Source organism: Schistocerca gregaria, chromosome 4 (genome assembly GCF_023897955.1).
Source record: "Schistocerca gregaria isolate iqSchGreg1 chromosome 4, iqSchGreg1.2, whole genome shotgun sequence".
NCBI classification, from domain to species: domain Eukaryota; kingdom Metazoa; phylum Arthropoda; class Insecta; order Orthoptera; family Acrididae; genus Schistocerca; species Schistocerca gregaria.
The window spans coordinates 747,775,868-747,794,275 of NC_064923.1; the positions used below are offsets into that span (position 1 = coordinate 747,775,868).

The 18,408-nt window shown below is 39.0% G+C and overlaps 1 protein-coding gene across 1 annotated transcript in view; it reads left to right on the forward strand.

Moving 5' to 3' along the window:
• LOC126266677 (lachesin-like) overlaps positions 1-18,408 on the forward strand; it is an 890,041-nt gene that overhangs the window by 840,693 nt on the left and 30,940 nt on the right. The window contains exon 7 of the mRNA XM_049971099.1: positions 17,936-18,055. Coding sequence (XP_049827056.1) covers positions 17,936-18,055 — 120 coding nt within the window. The remainder of the gene's footprint in view (positions 1-17,935; positions 18,056-18,408) is intronic.

Below are 18,408 nucleotides of genomic sequence, written 5' to 3' on the forward strand. Positions count from 1 at the left end.
ATAGCTATAGGCTATAACTGTAAGGTCCCAAATACGAATTAATTTATAAGCCTGTGGTCACACAGCCACTTGAAAAGAAAATTTGTATAAATACTTTAAATTTAATGATGGGAAAGTGGCTCAATAAATATGTAAAGATTTTCTAACAATTTTTAAGTAAAAATTACATGAACCACATGGCATCTATACCGAAACCTAAGAAAGACTTTATTCACACAATATTCATGAAACCTAAAAAAAAAGCAAGGAATTGTTTGGTGGATGATGAATTGCTTTACATAGCTCACCAACGAGACACGTAGCTTAGAGGAACCGAATTGTCGTTCACACTAATAGAAACTGCATGTTACACAATACCACTCATAATTGCTCAGCTCGGACATGAAAACCTTGGCACACCAAGCAAAGCGTTTGCAGGATATACTAGTATTACCACGTATTTATCTGATAGTGCACAGAAAATTGCATGTCACAATCATAAACACATATATAATTATAAAAGTTACATATATTCGCAAATAATATTCCTCATACATAATTCACCACAGTTTGAGAAGAACAGTCATGCACATATCTACAACACCTTGTGAAAAATGACCTTTATTACCCATTGTTAAATCTGTCAATGGCTTAGAGAGGAGTACAGTATAAAGCAGTAAAACGTTTTGATCATTTGCCCAGTAATGCTCAGTAATGCAAAATGTCTGACAGGTAGCGAAGCTAGTTTTAATCTAATTCAAAATCATTTCCCCTAGACAACTCATTGTGTTCTCGAATGCTGGTAAAAAAAGTACTCAATCCCACAAAAACATTGCTATGAAGTGTAACTCAGTTTTTGTCTTGACGATACTTCCTTTAGTGTTTGTTTGAAATTTGTACGCAATTCTCATACTAAAAGCACGTCCTTGGAATTTTCTTAAGAAGGCGGTCGTGAAATAATAGGCTTCTTTTCAATACAAGTCGTACCGTTGTTTTGCAATAAATTCTTTGTAGATGAACAGCTCTCTCTAAGAATTCCACTGCAAGTCGAAACACGTAGTTCCTTTATGGACAAACCAAGCCGTAGATACAGAGTGTTACTTCGAGGAGCTGACATGACCAGCTTCATCTGTGATTTATAGTTCAAGTAATCAAATGTTAATGTTTATAAAATTAAAAAAAGAAAAGCACAGTACCTGTCAATAACAGGTGTAGGCCAGTATTTGTAACAAATGTGTCTTGTCAAGATGTAATGTGGTACTGATATTATTTGTGTAGAATATATACCAATAAGTAATTCTGTCATCTTGCATTGAAACTGATACGATAGGCAAACTTATAAGAAATAACATGAACAGAAATGACGCTGTAACACATTCCTGGAGTCCATCGATTATCAACTTTTATCGACGGATGCGCCTCCATCCATAATATTGTTGCTTTCTGCTCATTACGTAACCTATAATTCACTCTCAAATCTGCCTACATATCTCATATAAAGGTATGTACAGCTGCATCCATCGATGAGGCACTGCCGCGCGGGATTAGCCGAGCGGTCTGAGGCGCTGCACTCATAGACTGTGCGGTTCGATTCTTCCCTCGGGAATGGGTGTGTATGTTCGTTCTTAGGATAATTTAGGTTAAGTAGTGTGTAAGCTTAGGGACTGATGACCTTAGCAGGTAAGTCCCATAAGATTTCACACACATTTTTTTGATGAGGCACTGAACTGAAAACTTTTACAAATTCAAGTAATTATGAATTTATTCTGACGATAAAATAAAACAGTTACCAGCTACAGATAACAATGGCACCTGGTACGAATAAATAGCATCTTTTTCAATGTAAAACTGACAGTTTCATTCTTAGACGGCTGTTCACACTGAAAGATTTAAACATATGTAGAGGGATATTGTGTAATTGTTTATAAATTGTTAAATTCTGCCTGGTATTCGGTTAAATGTATATTTCCTCCAAAGTAGACAGCAGCGCAATAAAAAGACTCACGATTTTCGATGTAAGTAACAAAACAAATTCTGTTCTTAACTTAGGAAGTCGTTTACTCCATTATAATTAATTTTTGGGTACATTTATAATAAATATGAGTCGACGAATAGAAAATTTTTCTTTTTTCTTAAATCGTTTTATCACCGTAATTATTTCCAGTATCCTGACTTACACATTCGAACGAGAGAACTTTCATTTTAGCGGTGAAAGCATAAAGGCATTATCAGTTCTGTAGAGGGTTTTAAAGCGTATCTACAAGTAACAATCCACTATATTTCGAGTCGTGTAGTAAATGGTAATCCAAGACTAAACTGTACTTGAGAATACAACATGTTGCACAAATTTATTCCTAGATGAGAACACATTGTGGATCAACAGCTAAAAGCACACTGAAGTTATAGAGACTGTCATGTGTGAAGCTCCGAGTAGGTTGAAAATGATAGAGAAAACTTATCAGTTATTCACTCTTTATTCAAATAGCTTTCTGAATCAATACAAGTTTGTGCAAAGAAAATACCACATGAAAACTAGAGGAGTTCATGGTAACTGTTTGGTAGACTTCATGATTCAACTAAGTTGCGGAAACTTTCGTACATACCTCTAAAACGGTGCAGTGTTAACAGCTGACTTCACAAACCATTACTAAAAAAGTGTTGCAGATGAGACAGATCCCATGTGGAATAGATAGAATAGCAAAGTCAGTTGCAGCAGTAACAGAATGGGTTAAGGTAATGAGTTACACATCTGTAATGCGTTACAAATATGAAACTAGGATATTACTACAGATAGAGCACTTAACAAAGAAAAGATGGTGCAGCAATAGTGCTCTGAAAGTGAAATAGTATGACAGATTCAATTCAGCTTTAGATAATACTTCACGCTACATAGATCAGGCTGTCACTCGGGAGGTGTGCGATGGCGGAGAGTTAACAACAAACTCATGATGTGGTAGGAAAAAAATAGACATGGCACATGATTACACATTAGCTTACGCAAACTATTTACTGTTTTATTTTCATCAGTAGTGAATATTATGTATATTACTGAAGAAAACGTACAAATGCCGAGTACCAGCAACTTTTATACTTTCTATGACGAAATAGTTATTCTCAACAAAAATCTGACCCAAACATAGATGTAATATGACCGCATTTATGTGTTACTTGGAAAATATCATTTCATGTCTATCTAAATCATAATTTGACACATTCCTGCTGCTGTAATCCCAGTTATTTAATAGAAAAAATTCTCTATCTGTGTGTAGTAGTCGTGCACTGAGAGTTCCGTACAAACTTAATTGTGTACACATAGACAGTTTATACATTCCAGAAAAGGAGGATTGCGACGATGTTTGCCTATTATCGAAATTGACACTGGCGAAGTATTGGTCACATTGATTTCAAGATTTTCAATAACGTTTTAATTTCAAGTCTGAAGTCGGAAGTTGTTGTTGTCTTCAGTCCTGAGACTGGTTTGATGCAGCTCTCCATGCTGCTCTATCCTGTGCAATCTGCTTCATCTCCCAGTACCTACTGCAACCTACATCCTTCTGAATCTGCTTAGTATATTCATCTCTTGGTCTCCCTCTACGATTTTTACCCTCCACGCTGCCCTCCAATGCTAAATTTGTGATCCCTTGATGCCTCAAAACATGTCCTACCAACCGATCCTTTCTTCTAGTCAAGTTGTGCCACAAACTTCTCTTCTCTCCAATCCTATTCAATACCTCCTCATTAGTTACGTGATCTATCCACCTTATCTTCAGTATTCTTCTGTAGCACCACATTTCGAAAGCTTCTATTCTCTTCTTGTCCAAACTAGTTATCGTCCATATTTCACTTCCATACATGGCTACACTCCAAACAAATACTTTCAGAAACGACTTCCTGATACATAAATCTATATTCGATGTTAACAAATTTCTCTTCTTCAGAAACGCCTTCCTTGCCATTGGAAGTCTACATTTTATATCCTCTCTACTTCGACCATCATCAGTTATTTTACTTCCTAAATAGCAAAACTCCTTTACTACTTTAAGTGTCTCATTTCCTAATCTAATTCCCTCAGCATCACCCGATTTAATTTGACTACATTCCATTATCCTCGTTTTGCTTTTGTTAATGTTCATCTTATATCCTCTTTTCAAGACACTGTCCATTCCGTTCAACTGCTCTTCCAAGTCCTTCGCCGTCTCTGACAGAATTACAATGTCATCGGCGAACCTCAAAGTTTTTATTTCTTCTCCATGAATTTTAATACCTACTCCAAATTTTTCTTTTGTTTCCTTTACTGCTTGCTCAATATACAGATTGAATAACATCGGGGAGAGGCTACAACCCTGTCTCACTCCTTTCCCAACCACTGCTTCCCTTTCATGCCCCTCGACTCTTATGACTGCCATCTGGTTTCTGTACAAATTGTAAATAACCTTTCGCTCCCTGTATTTTACCCCTGCCACCTTCAGAATTTGAAAGAGAGTATTCCAGTCAACATTGTCAAAAGCTTTCTCTAAGTCTACAAATGCTAGAAACGTAGGTTTGCCTTTTCTTAATCTTTCTTCTAAGATAAGTCGTAAGGTCAGTATTGCCTCACGTGTTCCAACATTTCTACGGAATCCAAACTGATCCTCCCCGAGGTCCGCATCTAACAGTTTTTCCATTCGTCTGTAAAGAATTCGCGTTAGTATTTTGCAGCTGTGACTTATTAAACTGATAGTTCGGTAATTTTCACATCTGTCAGCACCTGCTTTCTTTGGGATTGGAATTATTATATTCTTCTTGAAATCTGAGGGTATTTCACCTATCTCATACATCTTGCTCACCAGGTGATAGAGTTTTGTCATGACTGGCTCTCCCAAGGCCGTCAATAGTTCTAATGGAATGTTGTCTACTCCTGGGGCCTTGTTTCGACTCAGGTCTTTCAGTTCTCTGTCAAACCCTTCACGCAGTATCTTACCTCCCATTTCGTCTTCATCTACATCCTCTTCCATTTCCATAATATTGTCCTCAAGTACATCGCCCTTGTATAAACCTTCTATATACTCCTTCCACCTTTCTGCCTTCCCTTCTTTGCTTAGAACTGGATTGCCATCTGAGCTCTTGATATTCATACACGTGTTTCTCTTCTCTCCAAAGGTCTCTTTAATTTTCCTGTAGGCAGTATCTATCTTATCCCTAGTGAGATAAGCTTCTACATCCTTACATTTGTCCTCTAGCCATCCCTGCTTAGCCATTTTGCACTTCCTGTCGATCTCATTTTTGAGATGTTTGTATTCCTTTTTGCCTGCTTCATTTACTGCATTTTTATATTTCCTCCTTTCATCAATTAAATTCAATATTTCTTCTGTTACCCAAGGATTTCTAGCAACCCTCGTCTTTTTACCTACTTTATCCTCTGCTGCCTTCACTACTTCATCCCTCGGAGCTACCCATTCTTCTTCAACTGTGTTTCTTTCCCCCATTGTTGCCAATTGTTCCCTTATGCTCTCCTTGAAACTCTGTACAACCTCTGGTTCTTTCAGCTTATCCAGATCCCATGTCCTTAAATTCCCACCTTTTTGCAGTTTCTTCAGTTTTAACCTACAGGTCATAACCAATAGATTGTGGTCAGAGTCTACATCTGCCCCGGGAAATGTCCCACAATTTAAAACCTGGTTCCTAAATCACTGTCTTACCATTATATAACCTGATACCTTTTAGTATCTCCAGGATTCTTCCATGTATACAACCTTCTTTTATGATTCTTGAACCAAGTGTTAGCTATGATTAAGTTATGCTCTGTGCCGAATTCTACCAGACGGCTTCCTCTTTCATTTCTTAGCCCCAATCCATAATCACCTACTATGTTTCCTTCTCTCCCTTGTCCTACTGACGAATTCCAGTCACCCATGACTATTAAATTTTAGTCTCCCTTCACTACCTGAATAATTTCTTTTATCTCATCATACATTTCATCAATTTCTTCATCATCTGCAGAGCTAGTTGGCATATAGACTTGTACTACTGTCGTAGGCATGGGCTTTGTGTCTATCTTGGCCACAATAATTTGTTCACTATGCTGTTTGTAGTAGCTTACCCGCATTCCTATTTTCCTATTCATTATTAAAACCTACTCCTGCATTACCCCTATTTGATTTTGTGTTTATAACCCTGTATTCACCTGACCAAAAGTCTTGTTCCTCCTGCCACCGAACTTCACTAATTCCCACTATATCTAACTTTAACCTATCCATTTCCCTTTTTAAATTTTCTAACCTACCTGCCCGATTAAGGGATCTGACATTCCACGCTCCGATCCGTAGAATGCCAGTTTTCTTTCTCCTGATAACGACGTCCTCCTGAGTAGTCCCCGCCCGGAGATCCGAATGGGGGACTATTTTACCTCCGGAATATTTTACCCAAGAGGACGTCATCATCATTTAATCATACAGTAAAGCTGCATGTCCTCGGGATAAATTACGGCTGTAGTTTCCCCTTGCTTTCAGCCGTTCGCAGTACCAGCACAGCTAGGCCGTTTTGGTTAATGTAGCAAGGCCAGATCAGTCAATCATCCAGACTGTTGCCCCTGCAACTACTGAAAAGGCTGCTGCCCCTCTTCAGGAACCACATGTTTGTCTGGCCTCTCAACAGATACCCCTCCGTTGTGGTTGCACCTACGGTACGGCCATCTGTATCGCTGAGGCACGCAAGCCTCCCCACCAACGGCAAGGTCCATGGTTCATGGGGGGGGGGGGGGGGGGGAGGTGAAGTCGGATAGCAAACAAAAAAAGTAAATAAGAATTACAAATTGACAGTTTCGGACTTTCCACTTTACTTGCAGTGTGACAAATTTCTTCTTGCCAAATTTCATGATTGTAGATCAGTGGAACTTGATTACTGGGTCTGTAAGTATCAAAACATATGACATAAACTGCCGGATCTTTTACTTACATTGACTTAGAGGCTAAACATTTATACGCCACCAAAGCACTACAAACCTTAGTATGTGAGATCAATTTCAATTTCATACGCCTACTCACTTCTGACTAACATAGGTCTTAATAGACGGAGGGACAGACACACAGTCAGATAATAATTGACAACAAAATATTTTGCTCGTGTGAAGCAATAAAAAATTAACCATTTTCTGATTTTCTTTTTTTGCTTTGATTGTACTACGAAACGTTGCTTGTTTATAAATTTCATGATTCTAGTTCACTGGAAAGTACCCTGTAGGTTTTTATGAGTGAGTTTGCGTGTGTCTAAATATAAGACATAAATGGCCCTATCAATTGATTACACTGACTTAGAGGCTAACGTTTACTATACCAGCGAGGGTGACGTAAGTTTCAAATTGATGTGTTTACCAGTTCCTGAGAAAAAGGGGGATTAACAGACGCACGGCTAGACAGAGAATCAGGTAGCAAACGAAAAGAAATTGTTGTAATATAATTACAAATTCACCATTCTCTGATATTTTTCCTGTGGTTGTACTGTGTAGGCTTGCTTCTTGTTAAATTTCGTAGTTGTAGATCAATGGAAGATTCAGTATAGATTTTGGTGAATGCGTTTGCGAAAGTCAAATTATGTGACACAAGTGGCTTCTTCTGACTGCATTGACTTTGAAACTTCCCTTTGTACACCACTAAGAGTCGTAGCCCTTAATTTGTAAAATAAATATACATCTAATGTTCGTGAGAGAAAGTCAGAGAGACAGATAGATGGACAACAAACAGATCCTTTAAGGGTTCCGTTTGTACCAATTGAGATACGGAATAATAAAAATATTAGAAATCAGTTACGTAGAATTATCTTTCGTAAAGTGCATCTTTTGAAACGACTAATGCGGTGCTAAATAGTTCCATTTTATTTCTTTGATGCGAATGTATTTCACCCTTTTTTTCATTTTCGTGAAGCTGCACAACGAAAGAAATGCCGGTGTCTAATTCCAGCAATAAAATACATCTGATAAATCCTCGGTTCGCTGGACAAAATTGTTTATTAAATAAAATAAAATCTCCGTAAATGGACTAATGTTAGCTTTCGTTATTGATGTTAACTGCTTTTCTTTCTGAGGTACTATTTCTTTACTATCTTGTACATGAAATTAACTACTAGGCGTCTTATGTGACTCTGTTTTGTTTTTGCTTCTCACTGAAAGATGTTCCACTCGATAGTTTTATGCATCCGTAGTGCTACATAGAAGAAACGACCATTCTGCAACCATTTTCTTAACTGCCTGCTTCGATATTTTGTTTTGAATCGTTTGCTTTACATATGTACTCGTTCAGACACCATTTTAGGCAATTCCGTTACTGTCTCTATGTATAACTACAATATTTAGTCTTAGCACTTCTACATGTCATACGTTTAATGTTCATTGGGTCCACTGTTAGCACTTGCGCACTCAAAGTTCCTTGTATGCGAGCGTTTGCTGCATTAGATCCTTCTTCGATATTGTTACTCCACATGGCAGTTGGACCTTGGTGATTTAAGGACTGCAGAGGTTGGCAACGAAATGTGGGTGCTGGGCTGGACTGGGTAGTGTTGATGTGGTGGTGGAGAACTTTTGAGATAATTATAAATGTGTGTGTGTGTGTGTGTGTGTGTGTGTGTGTGTGTGTGTGTGTGTGTGTTTGAGCGTGCGCTCACGTGCGCTTTTTAGGGAGGGCTGCGTTGCTTAGGAAACGTAAGCGAAACTAAATTAAAAACGAGTTACAGTTATTCTTTTGTGCAATACAGACAACATATATTACACATGTTAACGAACACTTCATTGTCTCCGGGAAGTGCCGTACTTAATTGCTCCTATTCTCACTACACCGGCGATAGAAGTTAAGTTACTGTCCTTTGCTCATCATTCGTTGTCTAATGAGTCTGTTCTTGCATTTGTATAAACAGACTGATGTTTCTTCCTATTAGTAAGATCGCACGGGAACTCCGCCCTATATTAAGCGGTCACACCTCGCAACGGTTATAGTGTGAAGACGTATACCGCTAACCAAAATCTCCTGAGTAATCGGTGATCGACAGGAGTGACTGCAAAGTGCCTGGCACGTTTACCGCAGCCGTATGCTCAGCGCCATAGCTGTGTACTGTTGTGAGCTCATGCACTCTACGGAGAGCTACAGCAGCCTAGCCTAAGTTGTAGTGTTATTAACCGTACTCGTCATTTGAGCTTCGTGAAACAGAGACATTAGTCAAAGAGCCTCTCACGTTGACTGCTGAAGACTACTTTTTACAAACGTATGTTGGGGCGTTGCAGGGTATGCTGCACTCAGAATTTTTTCTTAAGAAAAGAAGTCGATACCTTGCGCCGTTTCTGAGTTACTTAATAGAGTTGGCGTTTGTCGATGAATACGTGGCGCTTGAAAATTCAAGCCTTCCGCCAAAGACGCTAATGCCAAACGTGCACTTCATCTGGTTTCCTAAACGCGAACAAGAGAGCGATGCAAAACTTGTACATGGGACGGTAGTAAGGATCGAACCAAAGCGAAAGGCGGGTCATTCTCAAGGGCTGTCTTGTACGCTGTTAGGACAACTGCTATGCATTGTATCTGGCAGGCCGCTTGAATTTGTGCGTGCAACGGCCTGATTGGCTACCTTCGATGCTAATTAACTCGGAAACGGTGTAACGTGTCGAGTTTTTTCTTAACAATTATTTCCCAGAACAACCAACCCTGCAGTACCCATACATGATTTTCATACTCATGTCACAGCACCCTGCATGAAAAATTTCTTATCTCTAACAGTCGTAATTTGTACACCACTGTGTTCTCCATGTCTGGAACATAGTTGAACGATATGTTTTGCATAATAAATTGAATGGATAGTTCTAGTATCAACAGTCACCTAGAAGAATAGTTACTACACATTGTTCTTTCCTCTCTCAAAATTTCTTTCATTCTAGCGCGTCTTAAGTTTTTAATATCCCTCAAATGTCCTGTCCATATACGTTATATTGCTGTGAAACTCACTGTGTCTACGTCGACACCAAAATGTTCCAAAAGACCGGGCGGAAATATTCGACAATTCAGAGGATCATATGTCGGGTTCTATTGATCACAGAGGTAAAGGCAAACTTTTGTGAATAGCCCTTGGCGTAGCAACCATTTGTAAATCTATCGTAAGACCGAGCATACTGTAGCTGTCCCTCAGTACTGGGTTAAAATTTTAATATTAGGCATTTCCTCCAGCCCAGTCAAATTCAGCAGACCGGTTATTTATCACGCATTAGGCGTGATCGACGGTTGACTTTAGGCAGCTTAGAAAAGCACCATTTGTTCATGGGCGATTCCTGAGGAATCCTCGAAGAACCAGGAGTTTTTGGTATGAGAAGGACCAATCGTGGGGATGGCCACATCTGTAGTTTATGTACATTGCAAATAGTCGAAATGTTCTCATGATGATATTCTTAAAAAAAACTAGAATCATCTTTTTTTCGAAATCATTATCCGTTAACGACATCCAGAGGTTCAAATTTACTGTACATAAGCATGTAAAATATGCACGTAATAACATGTCTGAGGCGTAAGTGTAATAGTAATTGACGTACTGAACGCGTAATAGGCCCATTACAAGGATTCTAATGTCATAAAACTAGGATTATAGTAAGGATTTTTTCACCAGTATAACTTTATGGCGTAATGTCTCTGCACATTGGGCACTTCAGGCCTATAGAAACATGCCCGAAGTGGTACTACAGTAACTCGTCTGCTGAGGGTTTAGTACAAACTGAATTATATATACAAGACAGTTCATTTATTCCGCGAATCGACGGTGATACTGGTAAGATACCGGTACGAGGTTTTCCAAGATTTTCGAAAATGCTTTTACTTCAATAATATACATGTGAAATAAAGTCGTGCGGGAGGCGGGCGATCATTATAATAATAATAAGTAGTTCTACATTCAGGCTGACTGGGTGGCAATGATAAAAGCCGAACATTAGGCACTGAATGACTTTATTTCTAACACGGCACGTTTTGAAATTTATCTGTCATCAGTTATCCAGGAGCGATTAATGCAAGTCGATAAGGTGTTTCAGGTTGTATGTGAAACAAACATTCGCAGAGGAGTCTGTGACCCAGTCAGCCTAAATGCAAAACTACTGATTGTTTCAATTTGAAGTTTGACGTCGCGTAACAAAGCATAAAAGATCTTTTTTTCGTGTGATGAAACTACAAATTAACAATTTTCGCAGTTTTTCCTTTACTTGTACTGTGAAACCTTGCCTTTTGCCAAATTTCATGATTCTCGGCCAATGGGATACTTCCTATAGAGTGTTTTTGCGAGTATCAGAATATTGATTATGTGCACTGACGTGGAAGTTAACGTTCATTACACAGCGTCATAAACGTCAACTTGATACTTCTAACCGTTCCTAAGATAAACCGTTTTTAACAGAGAGAGAGACAGACGAAAAATAAAGCAATCCTATTAAGGTTCCGTTTGCACTGACTGAGGCACAGAACCCTAAAAATTGGCTAAAAAGGGTCTTAATATGCCTGAAAAGAACTTAAATGCAGAAAATTTCTGAAGTGGCAAAACTGCAAATATTTCTAATAACATTTTCTTTTAACATTGAACAAATCGTACGCTGGAAGTTTTCGATTAACTGCACTCTAAGAACAAAATATCCGGAAAAAAATGTAAGCCATACATATTTTATTGACGTTATACTATGCGTGGTTATTTATTTATATGTATCAAACTATATAAAAGTGTCTAAATATATAAACTATCAAAGCTTTGTTTATTATTATTATTATTATTATTATTATTATTATTATTATTATTACGTCTACAGTTATTTGCTGGATGTATTCCAACCTCTGCCTTCCTCTACAGTTTTTACCCTCTATAGCTTCCTCTAGTATCATGGAAATTATTCCCTGCTCTCTTGTCAGTGATTTCCGTGTTTTCCTTTCCTCGCCAATTCTGCGGAGTACCTTGTTATTCCTTACTTCATGAGTCCTCCTAGCTTTCAGCATTCTTCTGCGGCACCACATCTCACATGCTTTAGTTTCCTTCCGTTCCGCATTTCCCACAGTCCTTGTTCTGCTGCCAATCAGTTCTGTGCTGCAAACACTCGTTCTCAGAAATGTCTTCCTAAAATTAAGGCCTGTATTTTATACTAGCGAAGTTCTCTTAGCGAGGTAACAGAATTCTTTAATGTCATCTACGTCTTGAGCAACAATGTTGGTGTTAAGCTTCTCGGTTCTCATTTCTGTTCCATTCAGCAGATTCTGTAATTCTTCCTCACTTTCACTAAGGATACCGATGTCATCAGCAAATAACATTGATATCCTTTCAGTCTGAATTTTAATAACACTCTTGAACATTTCTTTGATGTTAGTCATTGCTCTTCGATGTGTAGATTGAACAGTAAAGACGGAAGACGACATCCCTGTCTTATATCCTGTTTAATCTGAGCACCTCGTACTTGGTCTTCCACTCTTATTGCTCGCTGTAGCTTCTTGTACATATTTTATATTACCCACCTTTCCTTATAGGTTACCCCTCTATTTTCATAATTTGGAACATCTTGGACCATTTTATATTGTCGAAAGATTTTTGGAGGCTGCCAATTCCTATGAACGTGTCGTCTTTTTCCTTCAGTCTTGCTTCCATTACAAACGCAACATCAAAGGTGCCTCTCTAGCCCCTTTCTCTTTCCTAAAGTTAACCGATCGTCATTTAACAGATCCTCAGTTTTCTTTTACATTATTCTATAGATTGGTAGCAACTTGGACACATTTATTACTAAGCTGACTGTGCTGCAATATTCGCCCTTGTCGGCTCTTTCATTCTTCAGAACTATGCGGATAATGTTTTCAGGAGACTGATGGTATATCGCCAGTCTTATACATTCTGCACCCCAACGAGAATAGCCCTATGATGCCATTTCTCCAAATTATTTTAGAAATTCGATGGAATGTACAATACCCCCTTGCTGTGACACAAGCCAGTGTTACCAACTGAGAGGATTTGGGAAATTTTTGACCGCTTGTTTGTGTAATGAATGAAAGTATCGGACAGTAATTTTGAATATAGTGCCATTAATAGAAAAAAACTAAACAGGCTTTAACTTTGGGGTTAATGAAAGTGGTACAATTAATATAGAATGAAAAGACAAATGAACGGTCGCCAGCTCAATTAGATGCATGAATTTGGAAATATATCTTTAAGAAAATTAAATATTATTTGCAGAAGTGACTTTCATTGAGATTCCCTTTGAATAACATACTGGATACACAGGAACACAGGGCAGTCTAAGTTGTGGGTAGCAGTAGTTACCATTAATGCACAAATCAGTAGTCATATAAAGCCAAATTATACCCAACTCATAATAATTATTAGGTGACTCAGTATTGAGACGTCACTGCAGGAAGCACCGAACAAAGATTGGGCATTTGAGGGGGGAGGGGGGGGCTTCTGACATATAAATACCAAAAATAAAGTACTATTTATACACCCATTTACAGGAATGTATCAGATTTCTTTAGTAGCAATAATATTCCAATTATCTTTCTAATATGAGAAGAACACGGTGGGGAACCATAAACTGATACTGTATCACTAGTCAAATTCTATCATTATTGGAGTAGTAAGATTGAATTCAGCTAACTTTAATTCTTAGCCTCACTTGGGATAGTTTATGTTTTCATCTTCCAAAGCAAATTACCCAACACTGAGCTCAATTAACCTCAAATTAATCATTCATGATAGCAATCAAGGCTAAATTATGTTTCAAATAAATTTAACTTGTGTGCCTTTTTAATCACCTGTGAAGCAGGTATTTCAAGTAGCAAAATTTACACAGACTGGCACTGAATTTTAGCACATTTACTACACAAAAATTAATTATTAGTTTGTTTGAAACACACTTAGGAGGGGATCCTGCATAGGTTCATGATTAGGATAATTGGTGGCTAACTGTACTCACGGCTCTTGATATCTGAATGCTCTTTACAATTTCTTCTTGGTGACGGATTTTCAACTTATTAGAGTAATTTTTTATTGCCGAGAGTACCATGCACAGCCAGTTCCACATCCGAGGCAAAATTCCTTACAAAATGGCTTCCAAATTCCCCACTTCGCACCGTCGATGTGTACCGTGTAAAGGCTAGCCACTGACTGCGTACCGTTCCCACCAAGGAGCTGCCCAGTTCGACCGCCAGAACCACATTTTATATCGCTCCAAGCCACTTCCGTTGCGGAGGGACTTCCCTTCATCTTTTACGTTATACAGTACAAATGTCCCAAGCATGAACCAGCTTTCAATATACAATGTTTTCTTTATAAACATACAAATATTATAAAATTTCATTATTCTAAACATTATTTTGTTTTTTTCTATACATACATTAGAAACTTTAAATTTCCTGTAACAAATCAATGACCTTAACTAACAAAGAACAAATCCTTGGTAATCACAGGTTGACATTTACATAATATAAACCTACTTCGATATAGGTGTTACAAATGTAACTATCCCTTCTGCTTTATTTCACCTCAAGTCTTCCGAACCCCTTTTAAATTACGATTTGAATGCTGGATCCCCATCTCTTCCCTACCGACTACTATTCCTTTTTCTGTCACATCATCAGACAGGTTCTCCCCATCGTCTATATTTTATTTCTTCCACCTATTCCCCCTCTCCTCTCCATTTAACAGTGACATTCCCGTTGCACTCTTAATGTTTCGGACTTTGCTTTTAATTTCACCGAAGGTTGTTTTTACTTTTCTGTATGGAGAGTCGGTCCTTCCGACTATCATTCCTTTTTCGATTTCTTCACATTTGTCATGAAGTCGTTTCGTCTTAGCTTCCCTGCACTGGACATTTATATCATCCTTAATTCACATATTTCTGTATTCGTAACTGGATTTCGTCTAACAACTGAAGTATTTCTTCTGTTATCCATGCTTTCTTCGCAGTTACTTTCCTAGTACCTATGTTTCTCCTTCCTTCTCCTGTGATTGTCCTTTCTAGAGATTTCCATTCCTCTTCAACTGAACTGCCTGCCTAGCTGTTCATTATCGCAGTATCTATAGCCTCTGAGAACTTCAAAAAGATCTCTGCATTCCTTAGTGCCTCAGTATCCCATTTCTTTGCACAAGTGCTTCTTCTGACTAGCTTCTACCCTTCATCAATATTAAATTGTGACCTGAGTCTGTATCCACAGACCAATATTTGATTACCTGAATGTTAAGTAATCTAACTGAAATCTTTGAGTATCTCCCGGTATTCTCCAAGGAAACCTCCTCCTGTTGTGATTCTAGGGCAGAGTATTCGCTGTTACTAACTGAAAATTATTGCAGAAATAGTCAGCTTTAGGTTGAAGCTCTCCTATCCATGTTTGCTTACAAATAGAATTGTTTTTGGAGAGGATCCGCCTTGAACAAAACACAATTTTTATTAGTCTAATTTTTTTATTCACCAGACGTCGTTTGCTAAAGGTTTGGCATCTACAGTGGATTTTTTATTTTTCTATAAAACTGGAGAAATCCTTTTTACCACTGGTGCACATATAAATTTGAGTTTTTAAAGACAGTATTTACAGATCGGGAAAACAGACAAATTTTTACTTAGATACCTCGCTACCAAATGTTGCGGATTTCCTGGATATTACGTAATTCAATGCCGTTTTGTCATGTGTAGCTTTATACAACTTTAATTTACTTCGAAAACTTACGATTGGGCATGCTTACCATTAACTAACGCTATGTGGACGATTGTGTGTGTGTGTGTGTCTGTGTGTGTGTGTGTGTGTGTGTGTGTGTGTGTGTGTTTGTGTGTGTGTGTGTTTGCCATATGTTTCTCTTACCCGAAAAAGTAGGCGAATCACATTGCAACCACACACACATACACACACACACACACACACACACACACACACACACACACAATGTTCGAGATAGTGCTAGTTAATTTTTATTTTATTTATTTATTTATTTAACCTGATCAGATAAATAGTTAATGGTAGGCATAACCGTACCATGCCCAGTCGTAAATTTTCGAAGTAAACAACTGTTGTACAAAAATGGTTCAAGTGGCTGTAAGCACTATGGGACTTAACATCTGAGGTAATCAGTCCCCTAGACTAAGAACTAATTAAACCTAAACAATCAAAGGACATCACGCACATCCATGCCCGAAGCAGGATGTGCGTGATGTTCGAACCTGCAACCGCAGCAGCAGCATGGTTCCGTACTGAAGCGCCTAGAATCACTCGGCCACAACGTCCGGCTAACTGTTCTACACTATGTTCTATATGGTGGCAGATGACAAACTGTGAAACAAAACAGCTCCATTAAATTAAATTAAATCCAGTGAATCCGCAGCATGTGGTAACAAGTTACGTATATAAGAAGTTTGTCAGTTTTTCAAATATGTAAATAATGTCTTTAAAATGGCATTTATGTGTGAATCAGTAGTAAAAAGCATTTTTCCTGTTTCATAGAAGATAACAAAACACACACTAATGATGCTGAAACGTCAGCGAAAGACGTCTGGGGAATAAAAGGAAAAAAAATGTGTTTTGCTCAATGCGGATCCTCTCCAAAAACTAATCTTGCTGCAGAAAATTAGACTCTCGTCTCTCATTCCTACTACCAAGCCCATATTCTTCCGTAACCGTCTCCTCTACACCTTCCGCTACAGCAGCATTCCAACCGACAGTTCCTTGACGTGTAGAATTACTCGTAGTTATATATAAGAAGCATAGGAAGCACACCACGCTATGGCAACCAGCGGGAAAGCGCTTTTGTCGGACCACCAAAAAGAAGAATTTGTATCTCACCACAAAATTTTGGTGACAATATTCGCGCTCCTTTTCCGGAAAGAGAGAAGCAGAGAGACAGTGTCAGCAGAAGAGGAAGGACGCGGTGCCAGTAGTGCCAGTGTGAGAGGACGAGAGAGGAGCCAGTGATGGTGGCAGAGAGGCTGTGAAAGAGAAAGTAAGATGGATGAAGGCAACAGAAGTGGGAGCCAAAGAGAGTAGATATTGATGGTCATTGGCAGACAGTATTAGTATAAGAGAAAGAGAGATGCGTGGAGATAGGAGCAGTGTGTTCAGAAGAGACAGTGTAAATGAAAAATCGGATGAGAGAACATACGAGGGTCACTCCAAAAGAAATGCACACTTTTTTTTAATCCGTCTTTCATTCTACATGTTTGAAAGACTTACAGTGTGTAGATACATCGTTTAGGAACAGTATTTTCATTTCTCTGTGACGGCGCCACTCAAGGGAACAGGTTGAAATAAGTTTTAAAACAAGCGGGAAGGATGTATCTACACACTGTAAAACCTTCACACATGCAGAATGAAAACTGTATTTTTACAAAAATAGTGTGCATTTCTTTTGGAGTGACCCTCGTACATAGTCTTTTGGGAGGGGTGAGGAAGTGGTCTGTTCCTTCCCAGACTAGCGAGTTTTAACACACAGGTATGGGGGAGGGTGCAGTTTGGACAGAAATTTTAAACACGTGAATATAGTTGAAAAAGTAACTTGGACCCTCAGCGTTTTTCAGCTGCCGTTGTATGGTGGAGACATTGGCTAAATATGAAGGCTTCAATAAAAAGAGATACTGGATGACAGGATTTAGAATGTTCTGTATTAAAAGAGCGAGACTATGTTCGCACGCCGAAATTTTTCGTGAGGGAGGCAGATTGAGGATTGAGGCAACTGGTTCCCCACTTTCCTGTCAGGTTCTTTAGAAGAGCAGCGTATTCGCTTTTGCTGAATTCTGACAAGAGCACTTTTCCTCTGGTTCATATAATTGTCGTCTGTAGCGTGCACCTTTGCGCCAGAGAATGAACCTCGGTAGGGATATAAACTGTTCTTCATTTCTACACTGTTGCCGGTGTGTGATAAATTGGGCAAGTAATAGCTCGATGGAGTTGACATTGGCTAACGCGCAGCTAGCAGCAGCAGTGCGCACACCGTGACGGTCTGTTTCTGTTGACAGTTGCGCCGCTGGTGAAGGTGTCCAACCAGCTGGTGGCGGCGCCCGTCGGCAGTGACGTCACCATCAACTGCTACGTGGAGGCGTCGCCGGGGGCGCTGTGCACCTGGCACAAGGACACAGGTGAGCGAGCCAGCACGTCACGCTCCGCAGTTTAGCGATGGTCAAAGTCCATTCCATATCAAAGACTGTCTTTTCACGTGCTTCTCAACGCTCACAAGGGTAACTCCCCATCGTACTGCCCTCAGATTTAGTGGTAAGTTGGCCGACTGGATAGCCCATCAAAAACTGAACGTAGATCAATCGGATACACATAATTACCGACCAGTTTCACTGACATCGATTTGTTATATAATTTGTTATATAATTCTAGACTCGGAGAAACTCATCGGAAGAAACCAGCACGGTTTTAGGAAACAGCGGTCACGCGAGACACAGCTGGCCCTCTTTGTGCATGATATACAACAGGCTCTAGA